This window comes from Thalassophryne amazonica, chromosome 15 (genome assembly GCF_902500255.1).
Source record: "Thalassophryne amazonica chromosome 15, fThaAma1.1, whole genome shotgun sequence".
NCBI classification, from domain to species: Eukaryota; Metazoa; Chordata; class Actinopteri; order Batrachoidiformes; family Batrachoididae; genus Thalassophryne; species Thalassophryne amazonica.
Genome location: NC_047117.1, coordinates 36,082,221 through 36,101,350, shown reverse-complemented (window position 1 = coordinate 36,101,350; position 19,130 = coordinate 36,082,221). Strand labels below are relative to the sequence as shown.

Sequence of the window (19,130 nt, the reverse complement as noted above, 5' to 3'; positions counted from 1 at the left end):
CCCGGAGGATACTGGAGCCTCCAAGTCCTGAGTCCCCAGGTGGCCACCGTCTCTGGATCTGGTACTGCTGGCAGGAAACAAAAACAGAAAACGAGGTGAGCGTGTTTGACACACAGTAACTCCTCGTACCAGTTCAGTTCATGCAGGTGGGAATTACACCTCCGCAAATATGAACACAGTCTTTTACAGAACCTGAACAGTCACTTGTCTCACTGATCGTGAAGGGTGCGATCCATCACCCTGCCGTCACCGACCAGCTCAGCCTCCAGCTGACGCAGCCTCCAGCAGTACCTCCTCTTCAGCGGCCCACACAACAGGAGCCCCCCCCTCAACGGGTGCCTCCTGGCGCCCGACCAGGCTTGTCGGGGTGTCGGGTGTAGAAGTCGGCCAGGAGGGCCGGGTCCAGGATGAAGTTCCTCTTCACCCAGGAGCATTCTTCAGGTCCATACCCCTCCCAGTCCACCAAATACTGGAACCCCCGGCCCTTCCGTCCAGGAGCTGGCGCACTGTCCAAGCCGGCTCCCCGTCGATGATCCGAGCAGGAGGCGGCGCCGGTCCGGGAGCACAGAGGGGTGAGGTGTGGTGTGGTTTGAGTCTGGAAACATGAAACACAGGGTGGATCCGCAGTGAAACTGGGAGTTGGAGCTTCACTGCGGCTGGGCTGAGGACCTTGAGGATTCTGAAGGGACCAATGAACCTCTCCTTCAGTTTTGGGGAGTCCACTTGTAAGGGAATGTCCTTCGTAGACAACCACACCTCCTGCCCAGGCTGGTATGTAGGGGCCGGGGAACGCCGGCGGTCTGCATGGGCCTTAGCCCCCATCCGGGCCTTCAGCAAGGCAGAACGGGCGGCGCGCCACACCCGACGGCATCGTCGCAGGTGGGCCTGGACCGAGGGCACACCGACCTCTCCCTCCACGACGGGAAACAATGGGGGCTGGTACCCCAGACACACCTCAAACGGGGAGAGGCCGGTTGCAGAGGACACTTGACTGTTATGCGCGTACTCGATCCAAGCCAGATGTTCACTCCAGGCCGTCGGGTGCGCAGAAGTCACACAGCGTAGGGTCTGTTCCAGTTCCTGGTTGGCCTGTTCTGCCTGTCCGTTCGTCTGTGGGTGATACCCAGATGAGAGGCTCACGGTGGCCCCCAGTTCTCTGCAGAAACTCCTCCAGACTTGAGAGAAAAATTGGGGACCACGATCCGAGACAATGTCTGTTGGTATCCCATGCAGACGTATGATATGGTGGACCAGGAAGTCTGCTGTCTCCTGGGCCTTTGGGAGCTTCGGGAGGGCCACGAAGTGGGCCGCTTTGGAGAATCGGTCCACTATCGTGAGGATGGTCGTCATGCCCTGGGACGGCGGGAGGCCCATGACAAAGTCGAGCGATGAGGCACGGGTAACGGCTGGAGGAGTCCCTGTGTTCTTTGGTGGTCTGCCTTGCCCCTGGCACAGGTGGTACAAGTCTGGACATATTCCCGGATGTCGGCTTCCATGGACCCCCACCAGAAGCGCTGCCGGACCACTGCCACGGTCCTTCGCACCCCTGGGTGACAGGAGAGCTTGGAACCATGACAGAAGTCCAGGACTGCAGCTCTGGCTTCTGGTGGGACGTAGAGGCGGTTCTTCGGTCCTGTTCCTGGGTCCGGGTTCCGTGCCAGGGCCTCCCGGACGGTCTTCTCCACGTCCCAGGTGAGGGTGGCCACGATAGTGAACTCAGGTATGATGGATTTCGATGGATCCGACAGCTCTGTTTTGACTTCGTGACTTCTTCGTGAACCCGGGACAAGGCGTCCGATCTTTGATTCTTGGTCCCGGGGCGGTAGGTGATCCGGAAGTCAAAACGCCAGAACAACAATGACCAGCGGGCTTGCCTGGGGTTCAGCTGCTTGGCGGTCCTGATATACTCCAGGTTCCAATGGTCCATGAAAACCGTGAATGGTACCGCAGCTCCCTCCAACAGATCCAGATTGCCCACGTCATAGTTCCGTTCAGCTGGGGTCAACCTGCGTGAAAAATAGGCACATCGGTGGAGAACCTTGTCGGACTCCCAGCTCTGGGACAGCACGGCTCCTATCCCTGAGTCAGAGGCATCCACTTCAACCACAAACTGGCGGCTAGGATCGGGCTGCACCAGAACTGGTGCAGTCGAAAACCGACATTTCAACTCCCTAAACGCGGCCTCGCACCGATCCGACCAGGTGAAGGGGACTTTAGAGGAGGTCAGGGCTGTCAGGGGGCTAACTACCTGACTATAGCCCTTAATGAACCTCCTGTAAAAATTTGCAAAGCCGAGGAACTGTTGCAGTTTCCTACGGCTTGTGGGTTGGGGCCAATCTCACCGCCGCAACCTTGGCCGGATCAGGGGTGACAGAGTTGGAGGAGATGATAAACCCCAGGAAGGATGAAGTGCGGTGGAACTCGCACTTCTCGCCCTTTACAAACAGCCGGTTCTCCAACAACCGCTGCAGGACGGGTACTCAACGCCCAGAATCAAATCAATGGCACAATCGTACGGCCGGTGAGGGGGAAGAGTGAGTGCCAGATCTTTGCTGAAGACATCAGCAAGATTGTGGTACTCCTCAGGCACCGCCGTCAGATTGGGGGGGACTTTAACCTCCTCGTCAGCAGTCAAACCAGGGGGAACCGAGGATCCTAAACACTCCCGGTGGCAGGTTTCGCTCCACTGAGCCACAACCCCAGACGGCCAATCAATCCGGGGATTGTGTTTTATCATCCATGGGAAGCCCAAAATTATGCAGGAGGTAGAGGGAGTTACATAAAACTCTATCTCCTCCCGATGATTCCGAGACACTACCAGAGTTACTGGTAGTGTCTTGTGTGTGATTAATGGAAGAAGGGTGCCATCTAGTGCCCGTACCTTCAATGGTGAAGGAAGCGCCACTAGAGGGAGCCCTACCTCCCTTGCCCATCTGCTGTCCAGCAGATTCCCTTCTGACCCCGTGTCCACCAGTGGTGGGGCCTGAAGGGTTAGATCCCCACTCAGGATCGTAACTGGGAGCCGTGCAGAAATGTGTGTGTGTCCCACGTGAATTTCTTGACCCACCCTTAGCCCAGTCTCTAAAGGTGAGTGTTGTCGTTTTGGCCGTTTGGGGCAGTTTCTCTGTATGTGCTCTTTTGAGCTGCAGAGAAAACACTCCCCGCGGGCCAGCCTCCTCATTCTGTCATCTGATCTCATTTTGGCCCTGCTTGTGTCCCTAGCAACGTCAGCAGGGGGAGCTGTTGCCACACGGAGCACTGAGGCTGTGGAGCGTGGGGAGGGCGGAACCTTTTCGGACGGCGCGTGCCCGGCCACATCCTTCGTCTCGCTCCCAACAGTGTTTTTCTAATCGGTTGTCTAATCGTATAACCAGGTCGATAAGCCCGTCTAAATCCCGCAGCTCATCCTTAGCCACCAGATGCTCCTTTAGGACCAGAGACAGTCCGTTTACAAAGGCGCCGCGGAGTGCAGCAGCATTCCAGCCGGCTCTCGCAGCCGCGATGCGGAAGTCGACTGCATACTCGGCTGCACTCCGACGCCCCTGTCTCATAGACAGCAGCACCGTTGAAGCGGTCTCGCCTCTATGTGGATCATCAAACACCAGTCTGAACTCCCTCACAAACTCAGTATACACCGTTAGGAGTCATGAATTCTGCTCCCAAAGCGCCGTAGCCCAGGCGCGTGCCTCACCTCGAAGCAAATTAATCACATAAGCCACCCGGCTTGAGTCCGACGCGTACATGACAGGATGCTGTGCAAAGACGAGCATACACTGCATCAAGAAGTCTGCGCACGTCTCTACACAACCTCCGTACGGTTCCGGGGGACTTATGTATGCGTCAGGGGATGGTGGGGGGTTCGTTGGACGACCAGTGGAATGTCTATATTTGGCACCAGGACAGCAGGAGGAGCTGCAGCCGCGCCCTGTGCGCGCGCTTCCACCTCCGTGGTGAGAGCCTCCATCCTCCGATTGAGTATGTTGCTCTGCTCGGTCACTAAGTCCATCCGAGCAGTGAAGGCGGTTAAGATGTGCTGCAACTCACCTAACACGCCTCCTGCTGGCGCCTGTGCACCCTGCTCTTCCATTGATTGTTCAACAGATGGTTGACACCCCTCGGAATCCATGACGTTGGCTGAGATATCATGTATATCCTATATAAGGATATACACTTCACAGATTGCAGTTAGTCCAGAACGCTGCTGCACGCCTCTTAACTGGGAACAAAAAACATGAACATATTACCCCCATTCTTGCGTCTTTGCACTGGCTCCCTGTTAATTTTAGAATTGATTTTAAAATGTTATTATTTGTTTTTAAAGCTTTAAATGGACTGGCCCCACAATATATTGTAGACCTCCTCCAAATTTACTCCCCAGCGTGTGCTCTGAGGTCTGAGGGCCAGCTCCAGCTTGTGGTGCCTAGGACGAGACTTAAGACCAGGGGGGACAGGGCCTTCTCTGTGGCTGGGCCCAGACTCTGGAACGCTCTGCCTCTCCACGTTCGAACAGCCCCCACAATGGAGTGTTTTAAGTCTCATCTGAAGACCCACTTTTATTCTCTGGCTTTTAGCTCTGCATGAGTTGTATGGTCCTCTGTTGTCTTTGGCCTAGTGTTTTATTTATTTATTGTTTTAATGTTTATTTATTAGTATCTGAGTGGGTTTATTGTTTTGTGTAGTTGTATAATCATTTTTATGTGCAGCACTTTTTTCTGTTGTTTAAATGTGCTATATAAATAAAGTGGATTGGATTGGATTGTTGGGAAAGTGTAATGACACGGACCCACAACAGGGGGTGTAAATGAACGGACAATAGATGAGCCAAAAATACAACACTTTACTGTTGTGAAATGTGCACAACGAAATACAGACAAATGCAGAATTTGGATTACAGTCAAAAGTACAAAGGTGACGTGTGGGCAGGCTCGAGGATAGGAGACGTCCATCTAGAGAAGAGCCGGATCCCACATGATTTCCACTGCCACCGAACCCGGAGGATACTGGAGCCGTCAAGTCCTGAGTCCCCAGATGGCCACGTCTCCGGCTGTCGGATCTGGTACTGCTGGCAGGAAACAAAAACAGAAAACGAGGTGAGCGTGTTTGACACTCAGTAACTCCTTGTACCAGTTCAGTTCATGCAGGTGGGAATTACACCTCCACCTCCGCAAATATGAACACAGTCTTTACAGAACCTGAACAGTCACTTGTCTCACTGATCGTGAAGGGTGCGATCCGTCACCCTGCCGTCACCGACCAGCTCAGCCTCCAGTTGACGCAAGTAACCAGGTACTCCTGTAACAGACAAACAGTTCAAGTGCGATATGGCACAGATACAGCTGAGGATTATTACCTCTAATGGTAGGCGATATCTCAGCAGCGGGGTGGAGATGTCGTCCGGCTCTTGTAGGGTGAGTGATGACGTGGTGATTGGTGACAGCTGTCATAGTTGATGAGTGACAGCTGTCACTCCTGGCTGTTCCGGCGAGGCGGCAGTGCCCTCTTGTGCCCGAAGCCCGCACTTCAGGCAGGGTGCCCTCTGGTGGTGGGCCAGCAGTACCTCCTCTTCAGCGGCCCACACAACAAGCAGTGAACTTTACATGCCGTTCACCCCTCGCACAAGTGTTTAGCAGTACTTTATAAACCACTCATATGTAGGGAGAAATTCTGCATCTCAAGATTGTTACTTGTATGTAAAATCCATGTCCTTGTCAAATTTGTTGGATTTTTTTTTTTTCTCCATAGAGGGATGGCATTAAATCAGACTCTGCACTTGATGCCTTGATGCTGGATTTTTCTGCATCTGCCACACTACAGAACTATCTGATTGCGACCACACAGACAGATGACTGGTCCATCCCCACCTCTCAGAAATAACGTCTGTGTGTCTTAGTCGGGTTAAAAGAAAAGAATATTAAGGAATGGTTTACAAGTAGCTCTGCATCCAGTTACAAGTCCATCTCATCTTGGAGGAACAGATCTTGGAACACCTTTAATATGACGGACATAAACTGGGCATAATGTTGATGCTTTTGGACAATAAGGTAAAGCTGTTAAGTGATGTTAGTTATATATTATGCACTAATCTAGTCTGTGAGCATGTGCTGGTGTTGTCACAGCATAAAGGATCATAGCTGATCCATGATCCATACAGAACGTCCACCATGGTTCAATATGCAAAGGAAGCACAGATTATTCGCAAAGGTTACATAACAGTGCAAAATGCAGATTCACTGTTATGGTGAATTGTTTTAAAGTACTTTGTGATGAATTGTGATGGAGAGTTGGAGTGAAGTCAGAGTGTGGGCAGGGAGAATGCAGTTGTGTATTCTTGTGAATGGACCATGTTAAAAGCAGACAGCCTCTGCCATTAATTTATTGTATATACAGTAAATCTATCATGTAATGGATTCAGATGGACCAGCAAATTTTGTCCATTATAAGTCCGCTATAAAATGGACAAAATCTGTTATATGTATAAAATGGACAAAATTCGTTATATGTATGTAACTGATTAGTTACAGTCAGGAGGCGCTGACTGATCTACAGGGAACCCCCAGCACCAATTAGTCTTACGTATTTCCTTGATTAAACGCCTGCCCTTGAATTGGGACCTGCCTGATTTAATGGCTTGCTCAAAACTTTAGCTGTAAAAATAAACACCTGCCTTAAATAAGTGCCGGGCTTTATGTGCATTAAAAAGATTACATTTGGTGGAGTTGCTTTTTTCCCCAAGTCTGCTGGTTAGTGATACTTTAAAATCCTGAAGTCTGATTAATGCTTCTACAGCTCCGTAAGTCTATGGCCATGCAGTGACGTTGATGTGCGCGTGACCCTTTTAAAGTTCTCAGTCATGTTGGTGGGAATCTTATTGCAGTTTACCACAGGAACAGTGGCTTTTTCTGGATTAATTTGTCCCTCACTGAGCTCCGTTTTTTTAATACAATCAACCTCCAAACCAACGTTACAGTACGTGCAGTTTCCCTCCATGAATTGTGGGTCATTTTAGTGTCTTTGTAGTTTTTAGACTTTGCATTGTAAAGTTGGTCATATATGCAGACTTTTCTGCCAAATGTATTTGATCCATAATTGAAATGTAATCGGCGGGCGCACTGCAGAAACCTTTAAAATATGACTGGATAGGAAGGAGTGAATCTGGAAAAGTGACCAATTTCAGTCCTTGTGGTCTCCGTCATTTCAACTGGGTTACAGAGAGGGTTTGCAGCCATGCCGAGTGCTCTGATCTAAAGTGGTTGTCTTTGGTTTGCCACACTCAGATATGTCTGTTTGAAACTTAGAACCATATTACACTGTACACAGCAAGCAGCATTTTGTTAATAATCGCTGGCCTCATTTAGGCACTGGGTGTGAGCACGGTTTGAGGAAAAAACAAAAAAGCCTGGGCTTTTAATAAAGGAAATACACTACCAACTTTCCTCAAGTCGGCAAGTGTCAATGCTGAACTTCATTTTGTACCTATGTTGCAGCTGGGCACATCCAGACTGCTCTTTCTGGTACATGTCAGGGGTTACCACTTGTGACTTTGAAAAGTAGGTCAAGGTCACCGGCCTTTGAACCCATGCAAAGTACTCCTCCAAGGCATGTACCCACAAAATATGAAGTTTTTGCGAGCAATAGGTGTTGAGAGCTATGTTGAGACGGATGGACAGATGGACAACCTGGATGCTATATGCCGTGCCTCGCGGCGCAAGCGCTGCGCATAAAAATAACAACCATATGATAATATCAACAAAATAAAATAAAATCAAATAAATGAATGAAGTCAACATCTCACTAGGTGTCAAAGGCCAAAGAGAAGAGATGGGTTTTCAAAAGAGATCTAAAAACAGACAGATGAGGCCTGTCTAATCTGCTGAGGCAGATCGTTCCATAATTTTGGAGCCACAACAGCAAATGCGTGGTCCCCTTTGAGCTTCCGCTTAGTTTTCGGGACACTCAGGAACAGCTCCTCAGCTGACCAGAGAGAGCAGGTGGGTTTATAAGGGTGTAGGAGCTCAGATAATGTAGGGCAAGGCATGCACATTCAGGGATTTAAAAACAAATAAAATAATTTTAAAATGAATCCTAACATGTATGGGGAGCTAGTGAAGTGAGGCTAAAATGTAAAACAATAAAAATTATGAACATTGTGATGATGGCGACGACTACTACTATGAATAATAATAGTAAATTACACTCAACAAAAATATAAACGGAACACTTTTGGTTTTGCTCCCATTTTGTATGAGATGAACTCAAAGATCTAAAACTTTTTCCACATACACAATATCACCATTTCTCTCAAATATTGTTCACAAACCAGTCTAAATCTGTGATAGTGAGCACTTCTCCTTTGCTGAGATAATCCATCCCACCTCACAGGTGTGCCATATCAAGATGCTGATTAGACACCATGATTAGTGCACAGGTGTGCCTTAGACTGTCCACAATAAAAGGCCACTCTGAAAGGTGCAGTTTTGTTTTATTGGGGGGGGGGGGGGATACCAATCAGTATCTGGTGTGACCACCATTTGCCTCATGCAGTGCAACACATCTCCTTCGCATAGAGTTGATCAGGTTGTCAATTGTGGCCTGTGGAATGTTGGTCCACTCCTCTTCAATGGCTGTGCTAAGTTGCTGGATACTGGCAGGAACTGGTACACGCTGTCGTATACGCCGGTCCAGAGCATCCCAAACATGCTCAATGGGTGACATGTCCGGTGAGTATGCCGGCCATGCAAGAACTGGGACATTTTCAGCTTCCAAGAATTGTGTACAGATCCTTGCAACCTGGGGCCATGCATTATCCTCCTGCAACATGAGGTGATGTTCTTGGATGTATGGCACAACAATGGGCCTCAGGATCTTGTCACGGTATCGCTGTGCATTCAAAATGCCATCAATAAAATGCACCTGTGTTCTTCGTCCATAACAGACGACTGCCCATACCATAACCCCACCGCCACCATGGGCCACTTGACCCACAACATTGACATCAGAAAACCGCTCACCCACACGACGCCACACACACTGTCTGCAGCCAGTTCACAACCAGCTGTAAGCACTTTGTTTTTAAAGGAAAAGGCCAAAACTAAGTGTGGTGCCCTGATTCACTCCGAAACTGTCTGCTGCGCTAAGATGAATAGATGAAGATGAATAAATTAGCCCAAAAGGTCAATGTGATGTGTTCAGTAGCACATCACTTGATTGATTTTGTGCAGTGCATCATGTCCAGGAGAGTTGAGATGAAAGAAAACATTTCTAGAAGCTCGTTTCCACTGATATGTCTTTGTAATCTGAGTCACTGCATGGTAGGTCCAGTGTTTACTGGAGCACTTCTGCTCAAATGTAGAGATGCCCCTTTTTCACTGTTTCTTATACAAAAGGAGACAATGTCTCTGATTAAAGCTGTGTTGAGTTTTACTGGCCTGTTGGAAGCTTTGTCATGTTCGATCCTTTAGTCCTTAGTCTTTAGTCTTTATAGTTTCCTCCTCCATTTCAACTCTGTGGGGTGAGATGTTTTTCTAACTCCTTAGTTTAAGACTGTTTAAGCCATAAAGTTATGCATAACAAGGAGCATGGCCGCTTTGAGTGAGAGTTGCTGAGCCTGACAGTCATAGTGTGCACAAGTGAGAGTCTGCTGGCAGAGAGAGCTTGCTGTTGTGGAGTGTTGGGTCTGTCATTTTCAGCATTTTATTACAATCAGTTTCCAATTAGAATCCATAAAGTTCTGTATAATTGTAGGTGTGGTTGGTTTGAGTGACAGGAGCCGATCCCAGTGACGACTCCTCTTGTAGTCTCAGACGGTAACTCAGAGTCCAGTCGATGTGGAGCCACTCACTGGACTATTTTATTACAAACACCTGGAATAATCTGCCTTGTTTTGCGGTGAAAGGTCCTAACAGGTCATCTAAGATGTCTCTGTTACAATATTCATGCTGTCTTATTTAATGTTGAATGGTAACAGTGTCTTTTAGGTCGTCTTAATGCACGATTACTGAGTAAATGCACGGCTCAAACCATTGCAACCACCATGCAGTCCCCAAAAATATGATTTAATGAACACACAAACGGAGGTTGACTGGTGCTTCGGATTTGACCAGAGGTGCATGTGCAGGCTTTTTTTTTCCATCACCCACTGAGTCACCCACGCTCCACCCCTTTATGCATCGAGTTCATCGGGTCTCAACATGGCGACACCCAGACAAGGGTGTCATTTTGGTTGTTGGTAGTCTCTATAGAAATCCAATGGATGATGTCAGACTTTGTCCAGCATATGTTTCCTCATGACCTCACTCTAGATGCACATAGAGAATGGGGCACATACGCCCCTCAGTGTGAGAGGCAAGCAGATTGTTTCACTGTGGAATTAGAACTCATTTTGATGTTCCTTTTTGGCAAGTTTTCAAACAGTTGAGCCTGAAGGAACCTTAAGAAGCTTGTTCTCTCCTTTTTGTTTCTTAAATAATATTTAAATAAAGGAGCTACTCAAGTAATATTCCCTGTCTTTATTTCCAGGTGACCACACTGGTGAATACCAGCAATAAAGGGCCATCCAGTAAGAAAAAGGGGCGCTCTAAGAAGGCCCATGTTTTGGCAGTGTCTGTGGAACAGGCTACTCAGAACTTTTTGGAGAAGGGGGAGCAGATAGCCAAAGACAGCCAGGATCTCAAGGAGGAGCTTATTGCTGCTGTGGAGGATGTTCGCAAACAAGGTGAGCTCATGCAGGACATTTGCACCAGGTGTGCTAGTTCTTGAACATGTACTGTTTGGTTTTTATATAATTAAACTCTAATCCACTTTTCTCAGTCTGCTCGCATTTCCATGAAACTGTGATATATCCATCAAAAAGGAAGTCCAATATACACCCATTTACAGCGGGTAAAATAAGTATTGAACACATCACCATTTTTCCCATTAATTATATTTCAGAAAGAAAATATTGAGATGAACTTTTCACCAGGTATTGGTAACAACCCAAGTAATCTATGCATACAAAGAATCAAGTCATTGATTCAATAAATTACAGTGCATCTGTAAAGTATCTAAAGCATTTTGTTACAGCCTTATTCCAGAAGGGATGAAATTCATTTTTTTCCTCAAAATTCTACACACAATATGCCATAATGACATTGTGAAGAAAGTTTTATTTTGTTAGATTTTTTTAAAATTTGTTAAAAATAAAACAAAAATAAAGAAATCATAGGTACATAAGTATTCACAGTGTAAGTGCCCCATGAGTGTGGCTTTGCAAACAGACCCAGTGACACGGTGTGTGCGCTGAACTGACGGGTTGTGGCCACGACAGGAATGGCTGTGCAGAACTCTGGTTCTGGACATCCCAGCTGGACAACACGTACTGTGTTTGGACGGACATGAACTAACAACTGTCCATTGTGACGCACATGTGTCTGCTTGCTGTCATCACGTGGACATATATAAAAACGTATATCGCTGTTGCAATGGGCTGCAGCGAGCGCGTACACACCGCACGCATTGACAGGCTGCCCCGGGTGAAACAGACCATCAGATCATAACACGCAGCAGGCGATCTGAATGTCACATCACCCACATGAGCTATGTTCTACATGATGCGGTGTTTGTCCTGCAGCGCGCCGTCCACAAGACATGCGTGTCGAGCAGGACATGTGTGTGGGGCCAGCTGGACACACTGCCAGCAGATGTGGACATGATAAGAGCATCCTGTTTCTCATTCATGTCATTTCATGACTGTATGTCTGTGACCATGGGCCATCTACAGAGGAACAGATGGATCATACTTGTATTGCCCACTTGATAAGAGGGATTCAATAAAATGTGGTGCTTTTATATGGTGTGTGGTTTTATTCATTTATTTATTTATTTATTTTTTTTATGCATTCATGTCCTTCTTGTAGCCGATCTGCTCTGTGTCAGCCTGATTCTGTCAGATCTCAGAAGCTAAGCAGTGTGGGGCCTGGCTAGTACTTGGATGGGAGACCTCTTTGGAACACCAGCAGCGTGTTTGTGTTTCGCCAGATTACACTGGAGTTGCATCCATAAGGTCATCCGGCATAAAATTTGTGCCAAATGCCAATGCGGATCTGGCTGTATCTGCTGTGGTGACCCCAAACAAAATGGGATCAGCTGAATGGACAACAACATACATCCGTGTCCTGCTTGATATCAGGATTTTTCCCGCGCCTTTCACAGGACAGTGATGGTAGCTCAGTGGTAAAGTTTCTGACTGGCAATCAGAGCTTTTGGAAAGTGCAGGTTCAAATCCCGTGGGTGGCATGTAATTTTTATTTTTTTTATTTTCACAGCAGTTGCGTGATGTGTAACCACATCGCACAGCTGCTTGCACTGTGTTCCCATGTGCACAAACCATCGCAGCGACATCGGGCATGCCTACCCATCGGCTCGATGTTTTCGTGGTTTGCTCATATGAGCTGTCTCGCCGTGAGTCGCCCTGTTTTTAGAGGTCAAATGACACTGCACATTACCCCAAAAACACCATCACCATACCAACAGTGACGTTTGGAGGCAGGAACGTCAGTGTGGGGCTGTTTTTCAGCATTTAGCACTGGCAAAATTCAAATCATTGAAGGATGGATGAATGAAAAAATGTACAGAGATATTCTTGATAAAAATCTGCATCTACCAGGGTGATGGTGGACTCTTCAGCAAGACAATGGTCCCAAGCACACAGCCAAGGGAAGTCTCAGTTGGTTTCAGAGAATGACAATAAAGCTGCGAGAATGGCCCAGCCAATCACCTGACTTGAATCCATTAGAAAATCTATGGAACGAACTAAAGATCAGAGTTCATAGAAGAGGTCCACGAAACCTTCAAGATTTGAAGACTGTCTGTGTGGAAGAATGGGCCAAAAAAATTAATTCATCATGAGTGGGGAATTAACAAATATCTAGTCTTGGTCCAAGCACCACATCCTCAGGCAGGGGACTACTAGGTGGACAGTCTTCTGCAGTTCAGGCATCATTGAAGAGGTCATCAACAGCGCTTTGAAAAGAGCGCAGAAATCAAACAGCCAGTACAAACAACTTGCCGAAAACTAATTCTCAGCAGCATCGTAACAGTAACAGAGAGGATGCTGATGTTATTGTCACCAGCCCTTTGCTTTACGAACAGTTCCAGAATTTAGGAACTCACATCGATACCACAATAACCGTGCTAGATTTTTAGACCTGCTTATAGGTAGTGTAAAGAAAAAGTTTTGTACTATTATACAGCCTGCTACAACCCCAGATCAGACAATGTTGGGTCGATATGGAAAATGCAAAAATAAACAAAAAAACCATGGTGCTTCTGACACTTACTTTGACTTATGTCATTGGACTGACTGCCCATGTGCAGTTATTTCAACCAGCTGCAGCTGATCCACAATGTGAATTCTGCCTTTCAGAACAGCTCTTTATATAATCATTTGAGTTATCTACCTATTCCAACAGGTACATAAGGGCTGGATTGTCATTCCTACACTCATATTGTTATATTTAATAAAAAATAAAAAACGCACGCAGGAGCTGCCGCTGACACTGCGTTCAAGTACCGTTGGAAATTACACAACTTTTTTGTTGTTTCAAATTCAGCAGTTGCTTGTGGCAAAAATAATTAATTGTATCCACACAACAGATTAATTCTGGCCTATATAAGGTGCCTGAGACCAGTGAAGCTGACCCCCCACCCAGATAAAAATAAATCCAAGCAAACATGCTGAGTTTGCCCTGTAATTTCCGACACTACATGGCCACAGCAGCGCTCAGAAACAGCTTCTGTACTGTGTGAAAACATTCAGCTGGTCGACCGTAGTCAAACTAAACCCTAATGTTACAAAAACTAAGCAAAAGACAAAGAACGACAGCAAAACGAAATACGGATGAACTGAGGTTTTCGTTGGCCTTCGTTCAAATCTTTTGACAGTTTAAAAATCCTGACAAAGCGCCAGCTGCAGGAACAAAACTGAACGAAATCTAAACAGTGCCAACAAAAGTCCAGATTTCTTGTTTCCTTAGGGCTTCGTTGCCCTTCGTTAAGTTTCGTATGACTGGGCCATAAGATATTTCATGTTTTGATTGATTAACTTCACTTAATTTGTCAATCCCTGCATTTAAGGTCAACAACACATATTAAAAAAGGTCTGGACATGGGCAATTTATTCTAAGTATAAGGATTAAATCACCACTCTTACAGCCACCTTTGAGACGAATCAGAGGATGGATACATGAACATTCCTAGTTATTGAATATGTACTGGACTTAATTTATACCAGTCATTAAGAAATACAAACTTTATGGTGCTGGTACTGCTCCATGATAAAGTGATGTAGATGAGGATTTTCTAGACTGATTTGGAGTGTTAAAGTTCATCAGCTGCAAAAAAAAAAAGGTTTCTGCTTGCAATATGTTCTTTTAATGTTGAACAGTGCACAATGACATCATTCACTATTTTTGAGTTATTAACAAAGGGGAAGGGATGGACTCCATTATTCATAAATTTATTTATTTACTACATTATAGAGCTTACAGGCTCAAGATTTTTCCAGAGCTTAGGAATATTATTGCATATTGCAGCATAATGCATTATTTGGTATTTAGTGCTCTATTTTCTTTGTTCTAGGACAGTTCTATAATTACAGTGCAATTTTCTGCTGAAGTATGCTGTATGCAGTGCAGGTTCACAGAAGATTCAGTCAGTTGCATTTTATACAGTCAATGCTAAATATGTCAACATATAAAATAGTATCATTTCTCTATAAAATTGTTATAAGTACACCTCTGCATAACATTGTATCCTTATTAACATTAAAGAAAACAAAAAGAAAGAACATTAGATCAACTTTCAGCAAATAATAACTTTAGTAACATTGTTTTTAGTCTGTAACAGAAAAAAATGCATCAATTTGCTTGAAATAAAAAAAAAATCCTTAAACTATGAACATTTTTTGAGCAACTGCCATTTGATAGTGAAAAACTAAATTAAATAAAATCAATAAATAATAACGAATTCAAATTGATCAGAACACTTACTCAGGAGCACAATATATAAAACACTTTAACAGACAAAACAGAAATGAATAAAACAATTTGTGCAGATTTTTTTTTGATTATTGTTTGTGATTTTTATTTCTTTTTATTAGTTTTTATTTTTGCAGCACTTGCGTCATCCAGCATGACAGAGATCATGTCTACTGCTGCTCAGCTCCTCTGCTATGATGCTAACGGTGCTCGCTTACTGACACAGCATTCACAAAGCGGGATGATTGATGGCAATATTCGGCACGTTTTCACTGGAAAAAAAGCTCTTTAAGTGACGCCTTAATTTATTTGGCTTCATGCTGTCCGGTGCCAGCATTTTAAGACACAGCAGTCTTTCCTCGTGTACCCATCATAGTGTGGAGAAAAAAAAACCCTACATTAGAGGTGGTCGGATCGATCCTAATATCGATAATATCGATACCAACGCTGGTATTGATATTGAACGAACCTCGTGTAAAAAGATCGATACTCAAGCTTTTTTTTCTCTGCCGCACACAGATTCATCAAAGTCTACTGTCTGTTTGTAAGAGCAGCGCTGTGCTGTGTCACACAGCAAGCAGCAGAGCACCCTTGTATTGTGGTTTGTCAGCCCTCTACCTCAGGAGATTTTGTTTTAAGTTGTGTTGAGTGATATTTTTTTAAACAAAAATGTTGATTGTGATAAAGTATTTTGTTGTTACGTACAATGTTTGGGGAAATTCTATCCTAGGTCTTTTGGATCCTTTGGATCTATGAAGCTTAAATATGAAATAGTATTGGTATCGGTATCAATATCGGGGATACTGGGCCTGTATTTACTTGGTATCGGATCAATATTAAAATTCCCGGTATCGCCCACCTCTACCCTACATAGAGCTGCGTTACATTAAGCTAGGGTCCTCGATACTCCCTGTGCACACTCTGACTGACAATGAGACCGCCACTGCCACCTACTGTAGTGAATGTGCAACTACACTTTTTTCTAGTACGGGAAAAAAAGCGTGTTCCCTGCAGTTACACACGCAGCCCACGGCATTGCACAGAACCCCCCCCCACACACCCCCCCCCCCCACACACACACACACACTCTATTTGAGAAGGACTGGTATACAGACACACAACAAGGAAAGGAGAAATAATTTTGCTTTTCATCTTCACTTGTCACACTCTTTTTTACTTGCAGGGGAGACGATGCGCATTGCCTCATCTGAGTTTGCTGATGACCCGTGTTCCTCTGTGAAGCGTGGCACTATGGTGAGAGCTGCCCGTGCACTGCTCTCCGCTGTCACCCGCCTGCTCATTCTTGCTGACATGGCTGATGTCATGAGGTTGCTGGCACATCTTAAAATTGTAAGTATAATAACAATCCTATGTTAGAACAAAGGACATTTTGTTCTTACAAGGAACAAAATAAAGTTCTTGAGTAACTCTTACCAGGATTTGATGTCATGCTTGAGTTTTTATTTGTGTGTTAGGGTTCACTTTTCATGACGCCTGTTACTGGAACTTTAAGAAAATTGTTAGATTAAAAAAAAGTTTATTATAAAACCTGGTGAAAAGATTGCTTCGAAAACAAAACTTTAACTTTTGGAGCCAATATGCATGTAAACATTTTTTGAAATACTGTTTTTCTTGAACTTTTAGCACACATCATTTTACTGCTAATGCTCACTAAAAAAATCTAATGATGCAAAATTGTTTTTGTTATTGTTGTTAACACTCCTACAAGTGTGGAGTGCAGTTCACTTTTACAAGTAAAGTCTGAGAGCGTACACTGATGCTGCGCTTTGCCATGTCCACAACACCACAGAACCGTCTGAGGTCCTGGATGGCAACCACCCCAGGCAGACAACCAATTTTTTTTTTTTGCCTTTGCACCAATTGTAAAAACAAATGGTGCATTTATGTAATCATCCCTGTCCAGTTTTTGAGTTGTACATGTGAAGAACGAGAAGGATAGATGTCCATGAAACCTTGTAGAGAGAGTGTTCTCTGGTCATTGTTCTATTTATGTCCTGTTATCTTTAAGAGTGTTGAAGAGCACTACATATTGTTAGCAGGGTAAGGGTATAACTCATGGATTCAGTGAGTGAGTTAGTGAGTGGGTCTGCAAAATTTCACTAAGCAATTCTGTAAAAAGTACCACTGTTGTAGTCAAGGCCCAAACCCTTATGCTGCTTTTACACATAACGACGGCAAGTCACGAATGCCACAAAGTATACATTCTTGGCTGCCGATCACAAATGTGATGATTCAGGGCAGAGACGTCAGGTGTCCTCAGGAACTGTCACGACTTGTTACCATTAATGGCACGGCAAATTATTATGAACCATTATGCACGCTCAAGAATATTGTCCCGCGCTGTTGCGCATAATGGTGCATCGTTATGTTCTGTCACTAATCTGTCAGGAATGTTGTGAATTTGGCGAATTGTTTCCACACACCCCCCATATTCATCCTACCGTCAGCTGCTGAACCATTCACATCGCTCCAGATTGCTCTTCAACATCCAGATGAATCCACAGCACAAGAAGAACTTGGTGATTGCATGCTTATTTGGGCTCTATTCCATCGAGTTGTGCAGCAAGGAGGAGGAGGAGACGGATAGAGCCAGACTGGAGGAAGCTCAGACTTGTTCTCCTGATCATCAGGCACAACGGCAGGTGGAACACCTGCAGGAGCGTCCTGAAGAGCATCAGCAGGAAGTGTGGAACGACACTTGGCCGACTTGGCGTCATTGTTACTCTTCGGCATACTGCATCAATGAAACTGAATGCGGTGCAGCAGAGTTTAATTGTGCGCACATAAGAGAAAACAGTGATTCGTAGTGGGGGGCAGTGAAATGTGACAACGCATTACAGTTCGTGTCAAAACCTGACAGTTTCTGTGTCAATTCATAACACCTGACAGTATGGGCTTCAAGAACTATCACAGGAACCACTACGAATGCTGTCACTCTCTATTAAGGATCACCACTAATCAACACGTATCAACACGCTCTTTTGCGAACTCCACGGCATGAGGTGAAATGAGGGTGGTGCGGGACATTCGTGGAAGAGTTTTTGACAGCCAAAAACATGCTCCACGAATATCAATCACCTACACGCACAGTTAAGAAACCTAATTAGATGCATTTAGTCATGTAAGAATGTCAGGAATGTGCCACGAATGACAGAAAATGACATTTTTTTGTTTTTTGATACCCTAAAAAAAAATTTCTAACATGTAAAAGCTCAAGGGGGCAAACACTTTTTCACACCACTGTATGTTACATGAAGAACAAAAAACATGTTTGATTATTACTTTATCAGAAGTGTTTGCCCTTGAGCGTCCTTCTATTGCGAATTTTATCGTGGGCCTACTGAAAGCTGTCTAGATGCTGACGAATAAACATGTTTCCTGCTCATACATTTATCCACAGCAGAAGTGTTTTGTTTTTTTTTAATCACATCTTGTCTTATGCTATCATATGTTAATGAGTGTCCTGGGAACACACATCTAATTGCACTGTGCCATATCATGTCACACCGCATTGTCATGATTAACTATACATACCTGTCATACCCACTCCCAGCACGATGATTTGAAGAATTTAATTTGCTTAGGACTGTTATTTTTGGAAGTGGTTTGGTGCTCGGAGAGGTGAGTTATTACAGAGTGCTGGAAAGACTGATAAACTACCGCTGGTAAAATGTGAAACAAACTCGCTCATACATGGAGTTTGTCTCTTTCTCACACAGACACATTGATCCCTCTCTTCCAGCTTCATTCCCGAAGCCCACAGAGAGGCTTAACTTGAGCCAGTATAAGCCCCGCCATCAAAGGCCACTTAAAACTCCTCTTTCGCTCTTCTCTCTTCCATTACATCTTGGGTGGCACTTTCATTGCGGATATAAAAGAATTTCAAATCTGACCATACTCTCAATCGAGATGGCGACTGCAGAAATGAGACCCATTTAAAATCCCAGAGCGCAATATTAGTCTTTTAAAAACTTGGTTGCAGTTATGGAGTGAAAATATGTTCATATTCCTCCAAAATACAAGTGACATGTTTTTGTTGTAAAGTTGTATTGTTAATGGCTTTAGGGTTATCACTTAATTATATCATCTTGCAGT

At 45.0% G+C, this 19,130-nt stretch overlaps 1 protein-coding gene across 1 annotated transcript in view; it reads left to right on the top strand.

Annotated features, from left to right (window-relative positions):
• ctnna2 (catenin (cadherin-associated protein), alpha 2) overlaps positions 1-19,130 on the top strand; it is a 1,141,281-nt gene that overhangs the window by 112,436 nt on the left and 1,009,715 nt on the right. The window contains exons 3-4 of the mRNA XM_034187601.1: positions 10,516-10,711; positions 16,198-16,364. Coding sequence (XP_034043492.1) covers positions 10,516-10,711; positions 16,198-16,364 — 363 coding nt within the window. The remainder of the gene's footprint in view (positions 1-10,515; positions 10,712-16,197; positions 16,365-19,130) is intronic.